Source organism: Ochlerotatus camptorhynchus, unplaced genomic scaffold (genome assembly GCF_037179485.1).
Source record: "Ochlerotatus camptorhynchus isolate MF236.1 unplaced genomic scaffold, CSIRO-AGI_Acam_v1.1 ptg000063l, whole genome shotgun sequence".
In the NCBI taxonomy this organism is placed as follows: Eukaryota; Metazoa; Arthropoda; class Insecta; order Diptera; family Culicidae; genus Ochlerotatus; species Ochlerotatus camptorhynchus.
Window position 1 is genome coordinate 1,537,758 of NW_027040553.1, and position 23,920 is coordinate 1,561,677.

At 41.5% G+C, this 23,920-nt stretch overlaps 3 protein-coding genes across 3 annotated transcripts in view; 1 reads left to right on the top strand and 2 right to left on the bottom strand.

Moving 5' to 3' along the window:
- Window positions 1-23,920, top strand: part of LOC135696926 (uncharacterized) — a 186,879-nt gene that overhangs the window by 113,750 nt on the left and 49,209 nt on the right. The window lies entirely within an intron of this gene.
- Window positions 13,552-15,815, bottom strand: LOC135696894 (uncharacterized). The gene is made up of 3 exons (XM_065216432.1): window positions 15,412-15,815; window positions 13,925-15,112; window positions 13,552-13,869 (listed from the first exon to the last, which is right to left on the bottom strand). The coding sequence occupies exons 1-3, from the start codon at window positions 15,544-15,546 to the stop codon at window positions 13,669-13,671; spliced, it is 1,524 nt and encodes a 507-aa protein (XP_065072504.1). The 5' UTR covers window positions 15,547-15,815; the 3' UTR covers window positions 13,552-13,668.
- LOC135696895 (uncharacterized) lies at window positions 17,443-18,659 on the bottom strand. Its single transcript, XM_065216433.1, has 3 exons — window positions 18,494-18,659; window positions 17,737-18,414; window positions 17,443-17,686 (listed from the first exon to the last, which is right to left on the bottom strand). The coding sequence occupies exons 1-3, from the start codon at window positions 18,650-18,652 to the stop codon at window positions 17,450-17,452; spliced, it is 1,074 nt and encodes a 357-aa protein (XP_065072505.1). The 5' UTR covers window positions 18,653-18,659; the 3' UTR covers window positions 17,443-17,449.

Genomic DNA, 23,920 nt, shown 5'->3' on the forward strand with positions numbered 1-23,920 from the left:
TTTGCAAGGCGTCTGCTTATTAGTTGACTTATACATTTTATGAATAATCAGCAATAGAAATTTGCCAAAAGGTATAAGGAGATTTCTATCCGTGTATAGAGGAAGAATAGCGCTGGTGTTCCCTTTATTCCAATGTTGAATAATACCGGGTACAGAACTGTCAAACTGCATAGTTTTTTCTCGCTTTGACAGTTGTTTTATTTTTTATTAGATATAAGGTATAAGGCCGTTCGCAAAGCTGTTGTATTTTTAAGGACTGTTTCAATTTGAAACTAGAACAGAAACGCAATGCTGAGTTGCAGTTTCATTATTCGAGCACTATTTTGCACCAGATTTGCAACTGCTCGACTATTCTGTTTTATTTCTGAGCGAGTTTGAAACACGAATGGAACTCTGTTTCAAATTTCTTTGGATGTGTTGAAGATGTTTCGAAGAGCTCCACAAAAAAAAACGGAGAACTTCATAGAGAACAGTAAAGTTTATGGAACTTGATGATTACAAACATGTTTTAGAACTGTGCGTTGCGCTGATCGTGTTGCAGTTTTATTTTTGACAGTTTCAAATTATAGAATTGAGTAGTTTGAAACAATTTTGAAACTCAGCATTGCGAACGGCCTTTTAGGTTTTGAACGTAATATTCAACAACTTTTTTTTCTGTGTAGAGTGCTGTAGGGGTAACAGGGGTTTGTTACCATCTTTTTTAACGATCTTGCCGGAACAGAAATAGCCGGATCAAAGCAGTCAGTGGACAAAGGAAACGCATTGATTTATATGGAAAACTCATTTCGCGTTGCTGTCGGCAGCCATTAGCAAACAACGATATCATCTTTCAATTTCCCGGAATCCACCGAACACTTTGAAACGAATGGAAATCGAAAAATAAAATTATACGATTCTATTTAACAACCGGGAAAAATCCTGCCAATTTTCAGCTTCAAAGTCGTGTCGATCTTGATATCTCTGTTTCGTGAGGTTTTGTTTTTCACTCGGCGCTTTGAAGTTTGTTGTCGTTCGCTGGTTACAGTGAAGAAGCGTGTGCGGCAAATAGGGATGAAGAATGTTTCTCTCAGCGCGGTACTCAGAAACGCTTGGAAGTGAAATTCCGGGGAAATTGTTTGGCTTTGCAACTTCTAGCGCGGTAAGCATTTTGTTTTTCATTTGCAGTTAATTTTTATTTTTCATGCTTTGGCTCCGACACAAGCAAACAGTGGGAATGATTGAAGGTGATTCCCTGAAGAGTCAAATGGCTGCCATGATGACTGATAAACCCTATCACTTCACGTACATTGTTGCAATAACGCTCATGAAATTGGAACTTCCTGTTCAACATGGAGTTCTAATTTAATGGTTGTATGCTTTGTGAGAGTCGATATTACAGCTCTTGAAATTTCGAGGTGACTCTTATGCGTATAACGGCAGTAATGCTCTCGATCAGAAACAAGGATCCACCTTAATTTGCGTTGATCATCAGTATGGAAGACGCAGCACCGCAAAACATCTAATTAGTCCTTGAGGTGGCGCTAATTGAAATGTTTTCGAAACTAGATACTCGACGGTTGAAAATAAATTGAACGAACGACGGTTGAAAATAAACGAACTTCAACTGATTATTGTATTGCTCGAACCCTTTAACAAAATGCTGTCGAATTTCGGATGATTTCCTTATGGTTGAATTCGTCATCAACTGATATGAGCATCCATATGACTGTCCTCCAAATAAAGGATGATATTTATTTGAAAATTGGCTGTAAAACATACACGGCTCAGAGGACAACAATTTAAGGATAGGATGACTTGCAAATGCTTTAGATTAGATTAATAATTCGATTGTTTACATTTCCATGTCAAGGCCGTAGCCAGGTTTCGAGCTAGGGAGGGGCGAAAAAAAATCACTGTAAAATTTGACCAAATGCCATTTCACCGAGCCCCATTTCCCGGAAATTATTATTATTATTTAGCTTTATTAAGGAGGCTTTCAGCCTTGGGCTGGTTCGCCTCCAACTTTCCCGGAAAGCCTTTGTGTTAGTTACTGAGTTTAGGGGGGGCAGTCGACCTCCCTGCCTCTCTGTGGCTACGCCTACGTTTCATATTGAATAGCCATGAACAGCCATTCATCATGCATACAAAATTACTTGTTGGTAGAGGAAACTTCCTCCACCACGTATTAGACAATAATTGTAAGTAATTATTGCTTACTTTCTGAATTTAGAACTTTCTTCGTAGGGGAATTTACGTATTCTCGGCAACCTAAGCAGCGACCTGCTATCTATAGCCTTTTTCTCTATGGAACGCACACGTATGCAGTATTGGTTTGTTTACAATCTTTTGCTGCCAGCTGCTCTAACAATTTCAATCGAAAGAATTGTCAGAAACTGTTTTGAAACGCTTTTACAAAGCTCCAATCTTCTCTAGTGAGAGCGAGTATTGTCGGCAACAAGTTTTTCTTCGGCAACCGTTCCATTTGAACTGCATGTAAATCTGCTGTTCTATTATCGGCAACTCGAAATCAGCTACAATTTGTAGTACGTGTGTTTCATTTCAAGAAAACCCTGCTAGATTGCTTTTTCTTAGTGGTAAAAATATAGTCAAATTGAAGCTGAAAGCATAAAGAATCGTTTGCATGCATTCAGCGAAGTGTTTTCGTAAGAAAATCCAGTGAAAATAGTGTTTCAATTTGGGTTGCCGAAAATAGTCTGTCATGCCGAAGCCGTCATTTCCCCTACGTAATAGACAATTTACGGTTTCCACGCTTTGAAAATGCTTGTACCACCTCTGATAGCGATGGCTATGCTTCCACCTCGTTTGTCTGCTCAGAGCAACAAATGACGTTGGATAGAATTATTTAAATCATCGTTTTGAATGATTTGTGTTAAGGGGCTGAGTCAATTCCAAATTAATTTCAATTTAAGATGTCTACCATTCTGGAGAGAGCATTACGCATTCCAACTGAAGACCCTGTCCCTTTTCATAACAATGTTCATCCTGTATTCGAGAGGAAGATCATCTGATTTCAGAACAACCGTCATTTGGTTGCAGCTATCATTCGAAAACGCGATTTCGATGTTTAGATTTGAATAGTCTGAGGTTTCATTCGAACCGAAGACAACAAATCAAGAAGACTGGCAACTCTTCCATTTTTTCATACGAACGCTACACGGTAACCGCGAAATACCCAATAATGACTACAAAGTAAGCATTTTCGAGGGAGACTGGGACTACCCATTAAATGAGTAAACATATTACCCATTTCTGAGTATTTGTTACTCAAAAATGAATACTTACTACTTATTTTTGTAGTTGTAATTACTCATAAATGGGTAAAAATTTTACTCATTTAATGGGTAGTCCCAGTTTCCCTCAAAAATGCTTACTTTGTAGTCATTATTGGGTATTTTGCGGTTACCGTGTATGAGACAGGTACAATCGCGTCATCTGCCGCTCAAAGGTAAATGCTTCGAACGAATTTGATAGCAAAGATTACATCCTCAGAAGAAGGGTTTGTGTATTTGCTCATTTTTAATGCGTTGCTTCCACCTTCACTCACGCGCAGCGCTATTGTATCTGTCGCTTGGATTCTGGCAAAGTTGCCAATCTTCTTGATATGATGTCTTTGTTCGAACAGAGGACGGAAGTTTGGTCGAGTTTGAGTTGAGTTCATTATGTTCATCAACAAATCAGTGCCAACATTTCAAAGGGGCGTAATTGCATTTGTAAACAATGGCTTTAGCTGTCGATTTCTCGCGAATAAAAGCTCACTTATGAAAAATAATGGCACCAGCAGGTAGAAGAATGTTTCCTCTACCAGCTAGCATTGTAATTTTCGAGAGGTAAGATTTCATTCGCGAGAAATTGACGGCTTAAGTGATTGTTTACAAAAGCAATTACGCCCCTTTGAAATGTTGGCACTAAAATACGCTTTTATTGATATTCACCCAAGGGGTAAGTCACTTCGCACACCAATCTTGGGCCAACTTTTTTGTCAGTGTGCCGCAGGTGTGCGGTTGTGCCGGTCATAGAGCAAGCTGCGATTGTTTGTAAAATATCCATCCCGGCAACCCGGTATTTCTGACACCTTGAATGTTTTTGTTTGGACTCGCAAGGATAAATCGGACTAAGGATGACGCAGGAAGTGGCGGGTGTGCAAAATTTTGGTGTTTTGTGTTTATAGGATAGTAAAAGTCCTGTGGTTTAGGATTTTATAATGCCCTGAAAGGCAGACCAGAAACCTAGCCTTTCGTGATGTAAAAAGCAATGCGGCCGGAAAGAGTTGGAAGCGGTGGGGAACATTGTTGGAAACCGGCTATACACGGGAAAAAATCCGATCTCCGAAATGAGAAAAATGACTCATGATTTCATGAACACAGCGTGTTTTCATGTTATGAAAATACACCATGAATAATATTCATGATATCATGAACAACTCTTCCGTAACGCAGCAAACATTCCCAAAATCATGAATCATCCGAGTTGAAATCATGAGCTAAATTCATGGGTTTAACTTTTAAACAAAAAATGTTAAAAAAATAAAATAAAGCATCAGACTGGATTCGAACCAAGAACCTTGAGATCATTAAACCCATACTTTGACCACTAGACTATCAGTACTTGTAAAATATGGAAGACAAAAGGCGTATAATAGATACCTATGTAGTATGGTTTATGAATACGGTTTGCCTAGTACGTGTAATGCTTGTAGCGGTCTTGATTCCACTGCATTATGAAATCATGAATTTCCATGACGAAATCATGAACCATTGTTACGATTTCATGGGATGGCAAGTTTTTTCATTTCATGATTTTTTATTCATGGAAATGGAATCGGATTTGTTTCCGTGTAGAGGATGATGAATATGACTTCTGTAATTTGTTTTGTGTGGGTTGCAGCATTATTTGAATTAAGGGTACTAATGGGGTCTGATTAACTTCCTCTTTCTCTTGAGCCCACTCTAGAACCTACATTTCGTATTTAGGTCTATAAAAGAACGAAGAAGTGAACTCCTGGTCTGAGTTCCTTGGGTATATTCAATCAGAGGATGTCCCTGAATATATAGTCAAACAGCACTTAATGTTGTGAACAATTCCAATGACAGTTGTCCCAACCGGTGAACACTCGTGTTTATTTCAGTTACCATCGAGACGTAATTTGTGATTAGCCCCGGTCCCTTTCAAATTGTATCATTATTTATGAACGGCCTTATATTTGAAATGACGTTTCACATTCATCTAGTGATGTCCGATTTTCATTCGAATAATCGTTTAATCGATTAACGAACCGAAAAGTAAACTATTTATCAGAGTTGGTTGGAAATGCTAACATGAAGCTTTAGTGTGATGATTTATTAGCTAGAGAATGATTTTTAGAAGAGTGTAGGTGGATAGTTCCGTTAGAGTACGGCAGTATGAAAATTGAATAGAAGTTGAAAATGAGCGAAGGGCCATTAACAATCCAATGAAACTATTTATAATCGGTTAGATCATGCCGATATAAGCATTAACATCTCCACAGGATCATCACCGATCGTTTCAAACATGTGCTGCACTCTCATTCGTGGAAAAATGGCAGCACAGCGAACAAAAAATAATCGATTAGTTGTTAATCGAGTAATTATAAATGGGACATCTCTGATTTTGGTGTGATTGTTTTGATAAAAATGAGCGCAAAATTTCATCTATTCCGAGGGGGCAGCAAAAACACAAAATTACCTTGAATACGGGGGGTTCTCATTGGATGAAAGGGACCGTGAAAGAAGACACTAAAATAGAAAGTTTTTCTTCCGACAGTTTCATCTTAGTATTCATCTTTGGTTGTCCTGCAGTGCTCTCATTTTATTTACAACAATCCAATGCCTACGATTGTGCCGAAGGTGGGTCGAAGGTGTGCCGATGGATGTGCCCAAGCTGTGCCGAATCTAATGTTGGTACAATGTGCTGAGTGACTTACCCCTTGTATTCACCAGTACTTGATTATCCAACCCAAAATTGTCATTTTGGGCATAATTATTATTTTGAATATTGTTGACCCCAAAGTCTTAAACCTCGATATTATCATCAATTCCACATGAGGCAATAATTTTCCTTCGATCTACAGCGCTATATTTGCGTAAAATGAAAATAATCATTTTGCAAAATCATCCACATCAAGCTGAAGACGAATATTAATATTGGCAACAACACAAGCGATAATGAAGATCCAGCCACGAATGGACAAACACTAAAGGTTGACTTCTTTATTCAGAGGTTGCCTTGGATAAAAAGAAGGCTGTTATGTCAAAATTCAAATTCATGCACGTAGCTGGTCTATCTGTTAAGGTTTTCTTCAATTTTCAGCTAAGCTTTTTTATTTTTTTAGAGTTCCTCATTAGGCTGTTTAGGCGATTCAGATAGATGCTCAATGTTGGAGACTCTTCTTTGCTTTCCTGCAGCTCCTGAATCAATCTTACGTTTCCTGCAAGGTGCTTCGAATTGGTTCAACTGCTGACAACGACGGTAAACCCGACTTCGAACCGGACAATTTTTTGAATTTGATTGATGACCTTGTTAACACCAAGAATAACAAGCTGCCTGAGTAAACTTTCCAGCTGCTGATCTTTGGACAATAGGACGCTTTATTGTGATCTCGCGACCTGATCTACTCTCCTTCTGCTTAAACCCTTCAACCGGCGATGTTTTCTATACAGTTCGTCCTACTTTTTATATCGATGCTTCTCGATCCGTATTGCTATTTTCCTCCAAATCCTTTAGTTGTTGATCCACACTTGAGAATAGCCTTACGAAGTTCATCAGATCGACCGTTTTCCACTACAACATCAATCAAATAAATTGCTTTAAGTATTTCCCTAAACTCCACTGAATACTGAATGACAAATGAGCTCTGGAGAAGTCGTTTTTTGAGACTCTGAATTTAAAAAAAGAAACTTACGGAACTTCAATGTAGTTTAGTGAATATTTGAAAGACTCGGGGGAAACCTCAAAGAAGCTTAAGAACATCAGAAAGGTTCTTCGGAGATGAAGCTTAGGGTAGTTCAAATTAGCCATAGAGTAGTTAAATGTTTGGAGAAATTCAAAAATGTTAAGGAAATCTTGAAAATGCTTTGGAAGCCTTGACTTAGATCTAAAAAACACATAGGAAATTAAGAGAATTTCAATACTTTAAGATGTCCAGCAATCCTAAACACAATTAAAAAAAACCTCAACAATGCTTAGAAAAGATAATGAAAGCAAAGATGAATACTAAGATGAAACTGTCGGAAGAAAAACTTTCTATTTTAGTGTCTTCTTTCACGGTCCCTTTCATCCAATGAGAACCCCCCGTATTCAAGGTAATTTTGTGTTTTTGCTGCCCCCTCGGAATAGATGAAATTTTGCGCTCATTTTTATCAAAACAATCACACCAAAATCAGAGATGTCCCATTTTTAATTACTCGATTAACAACTAATCGATTATTTTTTGTTCGCTGTGCTGCCATTTTTCCACGAATGAGAGTGCAGCACATGTTTGAAACGATCGGTGATGATCCTGTGGAGATGTTAATGCTTATATCGGCATGATCTAACCGATTATAAATAGTTTACTTTTCGGTTCGTTAATCGATTAAACGATTATTCGAATGAAAATCGGACATCACTAGATGAATGTGAAACGTCATTTCAAATATAAGGCCGTTCATAAATAATGATACAATTTGAAAGGGACCGGGGCTAATCACAAATTACGTCTCGATGGTAACTGAAATAAACACGAGTGTTCACCGGTTGATGAAAGTTCAGGAAAGCTCCTATAAATATAGGGAATCTCTTTGGTACAAAAATCAAATTACTTGTCGCAGTGGATTTATCTCCCGAACAAGTGAAAAAAGGGGGGGAAACTCTGGATATTATACTATAATACATAGAAGGTTCGTGAAAGATCACAAAATTATTATTGGCTCAGGGAGGTTCACAGCTGTCACTATTAAAAATACCTGATCAGACAATTACAGACATTAGCTTCCGTACAGACATTTGGCAAAGCTATCTGGCATCCCTGATTTGTTCCGCGGAAGTACATTTTCGTGCGGAGAATTTGTCGAACATCAGTTTGGAACGATGCATAACATCCAAAACACTTTTTCTCCGCGGAAAAAGCATTAAACATGTTGGTAATTCAATTATAGGTCAAAAGCGGATTACGGATCGTGCGAACTTTCAGCCGTTGGTTGATACCTGCAACTGGATGGCACTGGAAATTGTGCAAAATTTTCAACAATGAAAGCCCAAACCATTTCATCCAGCGAATTACGAACTTACGTGCAATGGACACACACACACACTCCAATCCGGAAGCATTTGCGGTGGATTGCCGGATCATGCCCGATGCATCATCATCATCATCATCACCATCATCGTGGCGAATGTTTAAGCGCATTGTTTGTGGGAGAAAATTACTGCAAGTACTACGTGTGAATGCACTGAAAGTACGGTGAGGGGGGGGGGGGGGGCACAGGGGCAACCGTCCCACCGAACACTTGAGTGTGTTTGCACCGTGCAAACCACAAGTGGTTTATTGTTCCGCAAATGCCCGAATAAAAGTTTGAATGATTTGGAAAATTATACATCTAATTTGGTTCGTTTCGAAAAAAAAAGATAAATAATTTTAAGGATCATGTAACAGGGATGCCAGATTTGAACACATGTCTTCATTTTGCATACATATTAGGTTATTACAAACAACATAGCATCAACCTCCCGAATGAAATGATCATATTTGATATATATCAGAAATTTAAAAGTTTTTTTTTTCGAAAATTTGAACCTCAACAAATTTTATAAAATCGAGGACATAGAACGAGATTTGAAATACTACGGAATTACGGCCTAAAAATATTAGAAGTATCAAAATCTCTAATAAAATGATCATATTTCATCGCAGGAGTCTAGTTTGGACCAAAATTAGAAAAAATGTTAAAACTGCAAACCTTTACAAAAAATCATACAATTATTTGAAAAATTTCAAACACGCCATTTTAAAAAATTTACAAGATTAAAAATGGCCGAATTTTAGCATAAATGTCAATCATTCCCTAATAACAACAATGTTCCCCACCGGTTCCAACTCTTTCCGGTCGCTTATAGACCGTTGCTTTTCACAGCACAATAGGCTAGGTTTCTGGTCTGCCTTTGAGGGCATTATAAAACCCTACAACGCAGGACTTTTACTATCCTATGAACATAAAACACTAATATTTCGCACACCCACCATTTCCTGCGTCATCCTCAATCCGATTTATTCGTGCGATTTCACGAACACCGATTTTCGATTCGTACGAACACTGGGTTGTCGGAATGGGTATTTTACAAACAATCGCAGCTTACTCTATGCCCGCACAATCGGCACATCTGCGGCACACTGACAAAAAAGATGATCCAAGATTGGTATGCGGAGTGACCTACCCCTTGATCATTACCCCGAACAAACAATTATGCAAAGTTTCATTCATTTCGAAGAAGGTCGAGTCGTCATTTGACGTAGAACTGCTCCTCTCTAAGTTGATGTTTTCTACCGCTTGAACTCTACCAATCTGCAATTTGTTGTCTCGTTTTCATAAAGTTTCTAGTGGAAGATCATTTCCAAACTACTCGACTTATTGAAGCTTGAAGCTCCCCCTGAATTATCTGTGAATTCTTCTCACAATTTCTTGGGAATTCTTCTCAAATTTCTCCTGCAGTTCCTCTTAGAACTACCTTGGAATTCTCCTTAGAGTTCACTTAAAATTTCACTTTTCAATCCCTAGAAGATGCTTTCCATAATTTTATTTAATATCAATTTCGAACTCCCTAGGAATCCCCTTAAGAATTGTTTGCAATTTTCCCTTCAATTCATCCGGAATTTGCATCACAATTCCTACTTAATTTTCATCAGCACTCTTTAAGTGTTCCCCAAAAATTACCGCTGAAACTTGCTTCAGCCTACCGTTGAATTTCTCCTCCGAATTCCTTTGGAATGTTCCCTCGAATTCACTTGGAACTTCCTTGAACCTATGAACAGAAGTTCTTAGGAATGATGCTTTACGAATCGCCTGTATTCTCTTCAGAATTTCTATTGTATTCTAGTGAAGATTTTCTTAGAAATATGCTAAGGACTAACTTGGGGTGCTCCTTAGAACTCCTTTGAAGATTCTCCTCAGAACTACTGTAAGTTACGGCTTACTTACCAGTCTATAGCTGGCCCGATTAACCCCGGCGGGGCGGCTACGAGCAGAGTACTTCCCCCAAAGACATTCGGATTTGGATGGATTGATAAGAAAAGAGAAAGAAAAATACAATTTAAGACGTCTATTATTCTCTAACCTTTCCCTTTTCTCCTCGTTGTCCTCGGTGTCACTCGGTGAGGCCCTTCGATGATAGCGGCGGCGGTTGCTGTTTGTACTGCTTCACTCGGCTCCAGACTCGGTCTGTGCCGAGCGTTTTCTCCTTCACTTTAGCTGCGTAGCAGCGGTCCTTGGATTTCAGCGGGGGGGGGGATGAGCAAGGCTCCTTTATTGGAACCCCCCCGGCGACGATGGTGACGAATCACCTGACCAACTACTCGCCGTAGATGGTCCCTGTAGTCACCGCAGTGCACTACCCAGGTGAACGCTCCTTCGGTTCGGCCTGCTTCGTCCCTCCTTGGCTCTTAACTGCGGTGGCGGGACTGGCTCTACTGGCTGAGCCACCGCAGTGAGGATGGTGGGTGTTCGGGGATCCTTGGGGTTTAGCCGAGAAGCGGAAAAATCCTTGAAATTTAGCTTCCCTTGGCGGTGATCCGACACCCTTCGCTTCTACTCACGAACCACGGCACTGTTCGGGGAAACGACGTCACTATCCCGCAACGATGCTGGGAATTATTCCTCCAGCGGACACGCCACAAAAACGGCACTCTAACTATCGTTTCCACTTAAACGGACGGGGAAAAAAACGCGTCAATTTCCAACCGTGGCTCGTAACTTTCTCCTTTTTCCGTACTAGCTGATAATCGCGGACAATACAACAACCGCCATCGTTCTCCTGCAACCGCGCTCGAATGTCATGCTGCTTATGTTTTTCGCCTTCTATTGCAGCGGGAGGAGAAACGGGACCTAACTTTATTCTACACGCGCGACAATTTTAAACGATAATTTTTACACTATATTCTAATCCTAAAAACATGCCTACACGAATAAAATCTACTATGAAAATAACAAATTAAAATATTTACAAATAAAGCAGCGGTGAGTATGTTGCCGAGCGTTTGATCAAAACAAAAACAAATCATAACAGACAAAGCACACGCTCATGGCAAATACGTTAAAAGGGTGGGTTGTTAATTGTCACCCTAGACGAGGGTTACACTACCCAGGAATTATCTTTAAGTGCTTAAGTTTAAGCAGGAATCAGGAGGTTCTCAGAATAACCTGAGTAGGTATCCATAGATGTGGCTCAAATTTCTCTTATTATACTACCCATTGGAATTCTTTTCGAATTATTCCTAGAGTTTCCATCATGTTCGTCTAAAAATACTTTAGAGCAGTTCCACGCCAACTGTCGAATTGGTTTTATTTTCCCCCCTTCCGAATTCCATGAAACTTCGCAAAATTGTTCATTAGAGGCATGGAACCAAGTTTGTGCTGAAATTTGGCCATTTTGGCTCACGCCAAATTTTTCAAAATGGCATGTTCGAAAATCACCATCCATGCGCCCTTCAACGCGCACAAAAGAAGTCGGTGAGCGGTCAACCAGGGATGCCAGATTTAAGGATAAGTCTTCATTTGGAAGACATTTGAATTTCTGTGTTCCCGCAGACATTTTGAAGACATTTAGTGTTTTGTGAAGATTTTGTAAGACACGTTGAAATTGAAGAAAACTTGCGAAGGCTTTTTGCAATTTCAAGCCTACAAGTGAAATTTTTTGCTAAAAATAAAGATTTCGACTTCAAATTGTATGCCCCTTTGCGATGTTGATTATGAATAATGTAAATAATGTTTTGGAAAAAAATCTGCAGGATTTTACGGAAATCTTCGATAAGTTAGAATATTTCCTTGCCAACCTACCATTTGGGAGAATATCTGAGAGACGTAATTATGGTTTAAGATTTTCATAATAATTCAGAAATCTTTGTTCAGTTGTAGATCGTTTGCATACTTCTTCATCAACCAACTGTCGTGGAAGGATATCTGAAAGATGTCATTTGTATTTATGAACAACTTCAGAATACTACTTGGTCTCTTGAAAAAAACATCCAGAGGACTTAACTGGAATCTTCGTCTACCTGGAGATTATCCTATCCAGCATTTTACGAGCGCTTATGGCCGCCACAATCTGGCTGAGTTTTTGGTAGGGAACATATGACTTGACATTTGGGTTGTGTCGACCAGTCAAACGGTAAACGTTCAAATTTGATCGTTTACACGTCAAACGACACAAGCCAAACTTCAAATCTTATGTTCCCTACCAGAAACTCAGCCAGATTGTGGCGGCCATAAGTGATCGTAAAATGCTGGATAACTTCTAGAACGTTCCCAGAACATATTCCTGATATTTAACGAAAGGAGCACCCTCACCCTTTTCTACGTATATTCCTGAACATCTGGGAAGTTTCCTGATATTTAACGAAGTTCAAACAACTTCCAGGAAGTTCATTGAGCTTCATTGAGTCTTATTAAAAGACAAACTGCTACGAAGTACCTTAACATGGAGCGAACATCCCTTAAGTTAGAAGCTTGCTGAACTGTTTTGCTTAGTTCCAAGAAATTCGCTCCAATTGCTTCGAAATTCGCTTAACTCATTCCAGGCTGCCTGCGCTTCTACGTTTCTTGTTGATTTTCCACGAAGTTTCCTGAACTATTCAAAGATCATTAAATAACAACGAATTGCTCTGAAATTAAATTCATTAAATTATAAAAAAAAAATCCCTTAACTTCCCCGAAAATTCCCCAAACTTGTACCAAGTTACCATGTCTACGAAGTTCACAGAATTTTGCTGAATTTATCCGATGTTTCCTGAAATCAGAAGTCAAGTTAAATCACTTATTTTCTTTCAAGTTGCTTTAAATTTCTTCAAAGATCAATTAAATTCTACGAAATTTACTTAACTTCTACAGATTTCGCTGAACTTATACAAAATACTCTGCACTTCTACGAAGTTCACTGAAATGCCTCGAAGTTAGCTGAACCTCTGCAAAGTTAGCTGAAAGTTGCTAAACATTCTCCGTATTTTCCTGAAGATCTACGAAGTTTCCCGAAGTTCTACAAAATTCCTTAAAGTTCTACACCGTTTCCTGAACTTCTGTAAAGGCTCAATTTTAAAAATCTCAGCACAGATCCACATCCCGGTTACAAATTTGAAAAGTACCGTTGAAGACATTTTGTTCATCTGGATGAAGATTTTTTTCAAAATATACCTGGCACCCCTGCTGTCAACCCATGAGCTACGTTCCAGGGACACAATTATATTTTATTTTAGTCGGCACGACCAGTGAAGAACAAAGCCTCGTAATTACGAGCGTTTTATATGTGGGTATTTAATGATTTCGGAAAAACGCCTTCACGTGCCACAGTAAAGGCCCACAATCGATGGTTAAGCCTCTGCTCAAACTGATTTATTATTGTTCCGCTTGGGACCATCCAACAATGACGGCCGCTCTTGAAAAGGTAGGACAGTACTGGACACACAATTCAACCGCCCCTTTCCAGACACTGCCTACCCTTGGCAACGAGTTCCTCCTGCAGTGTCTGAAACTGCGGCAACTGCAGTTGCCGCTCTACACACAATCCGGTTGCATTCATGTTTCCATTCAGCTTGGAGCCCTGTTGCTGAACCATCTCCGACAGTCGCTTCATCTGAGGCTGCAGCGAGTCTTCTATCTTCGATTGAATCTGTAAAACAAATCCTGTGAATTTCCAACCGAATCTAACCACCCCTAAAGCTCACATTCATTTTCGTGCAGCTGCCTATATTCAGGATGGACTTAACAATCGAATTGACGCCGGACGAATCCAGCTTGTTGGCACAGTCCTGCATATCTGTCAGCATCCGGGAAAATTTGGCCTGCGCATTCCGCAGGGCACCTTCCTGTTTGCTCATCACACTTTGGACTTTGTGCATGCATGGCTGGATCCCGCCCTGCAGTGCCGCTTCGTACTGCTTGAACGACTTCTCAATCTGCTCAATGCACTGCTGGGGATTTTGCTTGGGCGCTTTCAGTTTCGAAAACGCTTTCGCGATCTTCTGTCCCTCCTTCTCGGCAAGGCCGTCCATCTTTTCCCTCAGCTTCTTCAGTCCATCGGATTTCTTATGCCGAAACCGGTCCATCAGGGCTTGCATCTTGCCCGGAATGGTATCCAACTGTTCCTTGATGTTTGCAATGCTGAAGAAGCGCTTTATCCGTTCGAAAATGCCGTTCCCTTCGGCGTCGTCGTCGTCGTCCGCCGGGTTGGGAGGTTTAGCGTCCACGGGTGCATCGAAGAACATATCTTTTGTCATGTTCGGAGGCAGCTGCAGCTTCGGCTGGAAATCTCCCAGATCATCGCCACCGGAATCGAACAAACTGGGATCCAGATCGTACTCGCGACCGAATTCCTCCGGTGGATCTTCCATGTCGTCCCATATGTCACTGTCATCGAATTCATCCGGATCGCTGGCTGCGTCCTGCTCTTCTTTTGGTTGTTCTGTCGTCGGTGATTTACCGACTGTGTCTGTCGTTTGCTTCGCCTCAGCGGTCGTCGCTTCAGTTGGTTTGTTGTTCGGTTGTTGTTTGCCGCCATCCGTCGTTGCTGTAGTTGCCTTAGCCGGTGCTTCCGTTGGTTTGTCTTTCACTGCCGTTGTATTCGAAGGATCATTGTCGATTGTCTGCGTCGTTTGCTTGCTATCTTTGGCAAGTGTCGTTGCTTTTGCTTCAGTTTCCTTAGCCGGTGCTTCCGTCGGTTTGTCTTTCACTGCCGTTGTTTTCGAAGGCTCCCTGTCGATTTTCTGAGTCGTTTGCTTGCTATCTTTAGCTAGTGTCGCTGCCGTTGACGGGTTCGTCGCTTGCTTTCCATCATCTCGCTTCGACTCACCCTTACTGACTGTTTCCATCGCTACACCATCCGCTGGAGTCTCCGAAGTCACGTCCGTTTGAAACTATCAACAGAGGCAATGTGTTATTTTGGGTTATCCACCAGAAAGCTTATCAAATAAATGGAATCGAAATGGCAAACATTTCCCCCTTATCGCAAATTACCGATAGCATTGCGGTATTCAACCACCATCAGTATCTGCCGCCCCCCCAAGCCAAGCCTTCCTGACATCCGAACGAAGAATTCCGACTAAAGAGCAGCTCAATTTGCATGAAATCACGCACAACGCCTACCACTTCATACCGTCGTTTAGACGACGACAAGATAGAGAGCCTGTTGTTATGCAAAATAATGCCACCTTACCTCCATTTTCACCCGGCCCAGCCCTGGAATGCGGAGCTCTAGTGCGGATGCCTTCCACGGTAGCGGTGGTGATGGTCCATGGTGCCAGCTACCGGAGGCACAAATCAAGACAACCATCATCGGGATTATCTTCATGCCAGGTGACTTCCTTGCTGTCGTCTGCCTTTGCTTCCGTTCCGGCGGAGGAGAGAGTGGAATTTAGACTAGGATGACACCGGCAGAGGGTTTGTAATCAGCACAATGAAACCACTAAGCTCTCGGGACAAAAGTAGTGACGGTGGTCGGGGTGACGATGGTTAAAGTACTTTCCGTGCGCAAATTTTGCCGACGGAGAGAAAACGGAACGAACGATGGCAATCTTTTGCCGTGCCGTGTGCGTTCCGGACGTAAAACGGAAAATGCTTTTGTTCGGATGCGACTGACGTTCCAGTGTCGACGGAAGGTCATATTTATAGATGCTTTCCGTCTCCGTTTGTTCGTTCGCACCCTCTGATGGGAATGACAGTGCAGGCGGAATTGATTGCATTTCGGAATTGGTAGCTTTTATTGGACGCGGGGATGAATTCCCACTTTTTGAAGTCATCTTGAACTTTGACAGCTGCAATTAAGATTATTCTCAGCGGTGGGAACGTTGACTTTCAAAATGAAAATTTGTGATTCTAAAATGCGTCATCTGTCAATCGTGCACGCACAAAACTTTACCGTGATGGGCATAATAGCTTCTAATCATTCAAAGTATACATACAGTCACAAAAAGGTAGGAATTTCCATTTTAACAACTGTAAATTTCGCAACACTTCCCTCTGGGATGGAAAAATAAAAACACCCATGCATTCAGTTTGTTTAGTCAGCTGTCTTCTGCCTTTATTTTCCTTCTTATTATTTCTCATGGTCGTCGCGTAGGAAACGTGGGACACAGCGTGCGTGATACTCTCTAAGCTGCTGTGCCGCCGCCGCCCATCTCCCGGCCTGACAGAATGCTAATAGGACTCGAGAGATTATATTTTCCGCATCGCATTCGCCGTCCGTCGGCAATGATTCTCTTGTACGTACACATTGTATTGCGGATGTTCCGGTGGAGGGTGCAGCAAATTTATTGACCTGTCAGGCAGCTTGATAGGAGGTTCTCCAGGTGGCGCTCCAGTGGCCGCTTTCGTTGCCGGGCGTTTTCTATGCGGTTGCGAAGGCAACCACCTGTCTGGCGGAACTTTGCCCGGACGTCCCCGGAGAGTTGACGGATTGTGACAGCGTACTGATGAAGCAAATCCACCGGTGGGGCTTCGTTCTGAAAGAAGGAAACGCAACTCATCTGTTGGTTTATAATACGGGAAGCTAACGAGAATGGACAACCTCTCGAATTTCGGATTCCAATTGACTGATCCGTTGTTCGAAGCCTTCGATTTTGCGCTGCAAATGCAGTAGGCAGATGGAAACTCGAGCTTCGATTACAAGCTGAAGCAACCGGATGTGGGGGTATAGCTGGTGAGAGCATTTGAGAATATCGGGATGGCAAGATCCGTTCGATTGAGTAAGGCCGGTTAGACTCTGTTGAATTTTTAAGGCTTGCAATCGCAAAAAAATATCAATTTCATGAACTCCGGACGAGACGAGAGTGAAAAATTCAATTTTCAAAGTTGCAATGCGGTCGGCATCGTCGCTGACGGTAGCGTCGTCGTAGTAATCCATCAGCAGCTCACCATCAATCCAAAGGTACGGTACCAAGTCCAGTGGTAGCCGTAGGAATTTCCAGTTGCTAAAACACCTCTCCAGCTCATAAGGGGCACTGCCACCAGGAAAATCCATTTCAATTTCCGAAGACAATAATGGCAGCACGCCAAGCCCAATTAGGACTAAGTTGATTACGAGCTCCATTAGCTAACGGCACCAGATCACTTTCCACACAGTGTCTCTGTCTCTTTGGCGAACCAGAGCACGACTAGCAGCCGAGCTCGCAAATGGCTGTCATCAATATGCGCTAATGTATCTAATTAATATTAATATTCTAGCTATATTTCATTTTACCAGCGCCAGCTGGCTACTAGAACTCATCCCCGTGGTCGCCTCCGAATATTTCCCCTTCTTCAGTTGATTGCTTCCGGAGGCACTGCTTGGCCCGTTCGGCAATTCGCGTCTGACCTCGGTCCAGTAGCTTTTTCCGATTCACAACGCATTCCTGGAATTTACCCAACCGATTCTCCAGACTGGTCGATGCAGTTCCCATCGCTTCGGAGAATCGTTTCAAGCCATCCGTCGCCGCCTTCATCGTATTGCTCACCTACGAAGAATTGCAATAACCTTGGGCCAAATCAGAATTTGTCATCTTACCATATTTCCCACGCATGAAGCTAGACTGATTCCGACATGACCCTCTCCGAAGCAACCTTCCAGTCGGAGTAACGGTCTTTCCAGCAATTTCGCCTCATGCCCCACCCATCGATCATGTTGATTCACCTGGCGTTCTGCGAACTCGTTGCAAGCTGCCATGTTCTTATTCAATCGCTTGTCGTAACCTTCCACACTTTTCTGGATGCTTTGGAGGCACCGGTTCGAATCCGATAGGCAAACGTCCTTGAATTCGGCGAAATGATTGGCGAAGGAATCGCGTATCTGCCGGTTCATCTGCTGCACCGAAGCTTTCATCTTCCCCACAGTCTCCCGGTGACGTTTCCGGAAGAATCCCATCCACTGCTGGATGTAAACATCGACGATAGCTCGAATCCCGCCGATTATGGCTTTGAGTTCTTGGCCCATTTCCGAGAACCTAGGTAGCTGGAACACGTTCGTAAATCGACTCAAAGTCTGCTTGAGGCTTGGCATCGCCGGAGGCTTGGGAATTTCCTTAATCGCGTTGCCCATCGTCGATAATGAAAGCAGTTTCTCGTCGAACTTAATTGGCTCCTCGGCATAAACATCCGTCACGCAAGTTTGTAAATGGACGTCCTCTAGATCCTCCTGTACGGGTTCCGGCTGTTCTTTATTCTTTCCGTCGCCAGCAGCCATACCCTGTCAAATAAAGACACCAACTCACAAATTAAACATCACCCGAAAAACTTACGGAGCCGAAAAACCCGCGTGAGCTTACGGAAAATATATCCACAGCTCCCTGCCCAATCGGTACCAGCATCGCCGCCACCACCAACATCAGTGCCAGGGAAATTGCTTCGTTTCTCATTTCCGACCCTGAATTGCGAACTAACCACGGTGCCGACAGTTCCAGAATTGAATCGGAAATCAATACCATCTGCCTCTCCTCCTCCACCGCCTCCTCCTTCGCAGCAGCCACATGCATCGGTGGCGGTTGGGATTATATCTCTATGTAGATGACAGCAGCCAGCAGCATCCATGTTTGCTCAGCTGGTTGGCTATTGACATACATGGCTTAGTACGTACGTAACCTTTCTCAATCATTTTCGCCCTTTCCATCGTATTTATGATACTCGTCGATTCTCTAAGCACTGCATATTGTACTATAGCAGCAGCAGCAGCAACACACAAGAAATCCAAGTAAAATTGTTTACATTTTCCAACCTCGACCGTAGTGGGGAGGTAAGCCACGCTCTATTTACTTTTACTATGCAGCAGTTGCAACAACAGCAACAACAACAACCATCCACTATCGTACCGAATTGATTGCTCCTTGATGATCTCTGATCACTGCAAAAGAAACAACACAATTATAAATATAATTTACTCCATCAAGATTCTGCCGGTTTTCCACTTGTTTTGTTAACCGGAATGTTCGGTCACGTGCTTCTCCGGTATCAACAACAACTGTCGAACTCCAGCTGGCTGCGTCCAGCTTAAGGCATTGCGCACTCCAGTGATGCCAACATTCCAGTTTCAACTGTAGCTTTTTATTATGTCATCTGTCAGAAAGCATGATTTACTTTTTACTTCAGTGTTTATTTTGACATGTACAAAAAACAACGAAGACTTCAAACGTTCCAGATGGTTCCGGGCGATTTCGGTGAAGATTTCCGATACTGTTTACAAAAGTTCCAGTGGATTTCCGCGGATTTTTCTGTTGAAGGATAGCAATTCTGCCATAAGGCTGTCCACGAGACAGTTGCAATCAGCTGACATTTTTGTTTACCAAGAACTTTTTATTACAGTTTATTCTCATATCAAGAGCCACATGTGAAAAGGGCATACAAACTTTTTGTAGACACACCTTTGTAGGCCCTCTTCTCGCCAACCGAGGGTCGCCCACGCAAACTAACAACATCATCGGGAAGGGGAAACCGGCGATGTTGATGGTTTGCGTTGGTGTCATATGGGTGGCGAGAAAAGGGCATAAGAATGTTTGTTTACAAAAAGCTTGTATGCCCTTTTCACATGTTGATCTTGATATGAATTTCTGCTTTGTTTATGTTTACATTCAGCACCATTAACACCATATCACTCACACACTCTAGATTTCTAGCTGTCAGTTCCACTGAGAAACGTCTCTTGGATCACCTTTTTCGACCTACCTGCTGGAACCCCTTTTTGAGAAGAATAACTCAAGCATAATATGTCCAAAGGACGTAAGTCGCAAAAATAAACAAATCGATGTTTTATTTCTAACCGATTATAAAATGCCTGCCTCTCCTACGAGTTAATAAAAAACATGATTTGAAATTTTAATGAATTATGGAAAACATATTTAATGAACGTCCTATGTGGTCTTCTTTCATTGTTTTTAAATGGGTTTGAAACACCCTTTTATTGTCAACATGACTTAACTATCAAAATTTGATGGTAACACAAAAACTGCAGATACACTCGCAGTTAAACGTCATATGTGAAAAAATAAAGCAATCATTTTCAATCAGCAGATGCGTCAAGTTGTTTCTAAGGCTGTGAACCATTTGCCGAATTAAATTTAACTTGTGGTTAAAAGTGACATTTCGAAAGTTATTTTCTATGTTCGAAAATCCCCGTGCTGTCGATCGACCGGTTTTCTAGCCAAGGTTGACAAAATTTAAATTCTTGTCTGTCAGAAATAACCACGCTCGGATAGCAGGGTTAATCAATAACTTTCCATCTGTCAAATTTTAAGCAAAAGTTAAAAAAAAAATCCACCAAATGGTTCAGAGCCTAAGTAGATACAAAATGGATTTTAACTAGCCGACAGTATCCTCAATTCTTTCCGAGTAACCGACGTATCGTCACTGCAAAATAAAAACCAGTGTATCTGATCTGAGGCATGTGAAGACCGATCTGTCAAATCTCAAATCTGTCTGCGTTTGCGAAAACTCTAAATTTTTCATAATTCTATTGAACGTCATCCATTTATCATACTAGGATTTAAAAATCTCTTACACACTATTTCAATACTACCCAAATTTGGGTAGAATCTACCCAGATCTGTCAAAACTGAACCCACCCAAAAATGGGTAAACTATGTTGGGAGTGACCAGTTGACAAAGTCGATCGGATTCATGTAGATATTGTCAATTTGTCAACTTGCCACTCCCAAAATTTTTGGGTAGGTTCAGTTTTAACCGATCTGGGTGGATTCTACCCAAATTTGGGTAGTTTTAAAATAACGTGTAGGTACTGCTATCAATGTTTCTAATTTCCTATCAAATGTTACATACATCCTTTTGAAAAGACATGCTTGAACTGTCATTTTTCAGTTCAGTTATGTATTGACGAGTGCACGGATGGATTTGAGTTCACTCACTCGACAAAAAGTGACACAACAGCGGGGCCCTGTAAACAGGGCCCCGCTGTTGTGTCACTTTTTGTCGAGTGAGTGAACTAAAATCCATCCGTGCACTCGTCAATTGCAATCAAATCAGTGCCAACATTTCAAAGGGGCGTAATTGCATTTGTAAACAATGGCTTTAGCCATCGATTTCTCGCGAATAAAAGCTCACTCATAAAAATTTATGACGCTAACAAGTAGATGAATGTTTCCTCTACTAGCTAGCATTGTTAACTTGGAGGAGGGAGCATTTATTTTCGAGAAATCGACGTCTGAAGCCATTGTTTACAAAAGCAATTACGCCCCTTTGAAATGTTGGCACTGAAATAATAAGAGTATACTATACACGCTAACTTCTGCTTACTCACGAGGTGAGTCGATCGTACTCACTTTCGTCCGATGTATCGAGTTGTCAAAAATTGAGTAAACGAGAAATGTCAAACTGAGTAAAAGCCACTCAGTCAGCAAAATCCTAGACTTGGAAAAAATGCCAGTCATGCCGGAGGAAACCTCATAGAAAATGTAACTCAAAACCGGCTGAAATGCCTTCAGGTAAGTACGAATTGCTTAGGGAAACGGTGTTGAACCGTTTTTTGCTCCGGTAGAATGAATCCGGAGCAGGCAATTTCCATTTCCTTGAATAAAAATCAAAACAAAAACTCTCCCTGCAACTGAAAATACCGGCGAGTGGATTTGACTCAGTCTACGTGAGAACGTAGTTTACTCAAAAGTGAGTCAACATAAGGCTACTCAATTTTGAGTAGCCATACTTGCCGCTGAAATGAGTACATTCGACTCAATTTTGAGTTGAACAGAATAAGCGTGTACAGGCACTACCATTAACAACTACAAAAAGCACGACCACAGAGGCGAGCTGGACTGAACTCGGTAGTGATCTAGAATTCTAAGCACCTTACTGTTGCTGTGACACTCCCAACATACCAAAATAAATTCATCGGAGCACTCTGGCGGATCTAGACAGACTTTTCCACTTTTTGAAATTGTAATTTATTAAGTCAAACGTAATCCTGGTGGAGACGTTCACAATTTCACTACGGACAAACAACAGACAGTGGCCACTTAACCTTAATTCTCGTCATCATTCATGCGCCCTCGTAGGCCCGACCGTATCCAGTCATGGATATTCCAGGTCGCAGAATACGGTGTACGTGTCACTTCTGTATCCCGAGTGATTTTCTCCATCGAGGTTCGGTGCAATCCAACAAATCGACTGCCGTGGTTCTCTCTCCTTGCAAGAGAAAAACAACAACTAAATTGATCAACAAACGTAGACATCATTGGCAGTGGTGCCAGAATTGATGAAAAAATTAGCTTTCCATGTGGCCGAAGGGTGCGTCAAAATGTTTTTTGTGGGTGTTAGCTGCCGTCGCTGTCGAAACATATTTTCCTTACATTCAATAGGGACCAGTGCTGCACAATTTCGACAATACACGGTGATACTCAAAATTCTGCTTTGGTCACTCGTTTGAGCTAACAGTCATCGTCAAGGCAAACCATGTCATTTGTCAGTGGCATTTTTGTCAGTGACGAACATGTCAGTGCTAACATTTGAAAACGGCGCAAAAGCCATTTGTAAACAAATGGTTTGTGGGCCCTTTACTCGCTACCCGAAGAACGCCCACGCAAACCAACAGCATCGTCAGGAAGGGGAAAATTTCCCCTACCCGATGTTGCTGTTGTGTCGCGTGGGTGTACTTCAAGTAGTGAGTAAAGGGCCCACAAACCATTTGTTTACAAATGGCTTTTGTGCCGTTTTCAAATGTTAGCACTGATGTGCTGATTTGTTTATTAGCTAAATTTAAAATGAAATTAAATGGCTTGAGGAAAACAATTACATGGAGCCATTAAAGTGAGCAAGCATCTACGTCCTGAACAGCTTGGATAACAATAATGTGACTCAGAATGTAAGAAATTACCCTTTCTGTTACCAGGTGAATCTTTGTCATTGACGAAAAAATGAATGAGATTTTGACAAAGATTTTTTTGAGGATCAAGTCTATCATTGACTATAGTGAACCCTACACGATTGCTTTTATTGACAATAATCGTATTGTCAATACATGCTATATTGACGTCAATATATCGAGATTGACAATATTTCTGAATTCACATCATCAATATTATTGTCAATAATTCCCCTTCGCGTCAATATATTGATGCGTGTGGGGTTTGCTTATGTGAAGAACAATTTTGTCAATATCGCGCAAAAGTCTGTCAATGACAATGACAAATCTCAGCACTGATAGGGACACAACTGTCAAAGCGAGAAAAAACTATGCAGTTTGACAGTTCTGTACCCGGTCCCTAATAAATAAATACCATACACGAACGATAACTCAAATTGTTGAACTTTTCCACAAATGGTTTGGATGATACCCCAAACACGTCGTTAAGCAAAAGAACCATACAAATTTTATTAGGGGTATTATTCAACATCGGAACAAAGGGAACACCAGCGCTATTCTTCCTCTATAGTTTATTAGCTCTATTGTGTTAGCACATGGTGGCAGAGTGACTTGCCCCCTGGGTTTCAGTGATTTTTTGGAATCCTTGACGGAGCAGGTTCTAGTCGATTTCGATGGAGCTTTTCGATGCTACCAAAGGTGGATTTTCTGAATCCTTGACGGAGCAGGTTCTAGTCTATTCTGATGCAGATTTTCGATGCTGCCAACGACAGCTCCGGTGGATTTTCCTGAACTCACGATGGAGCAGGTTCCAGTTGAAATCCGGTGCAGGTTTTCTAGAAATACTGTTGGCAACCCAGGCGCACGCAGCTTTTGTTTTGCTTTCTTTCTT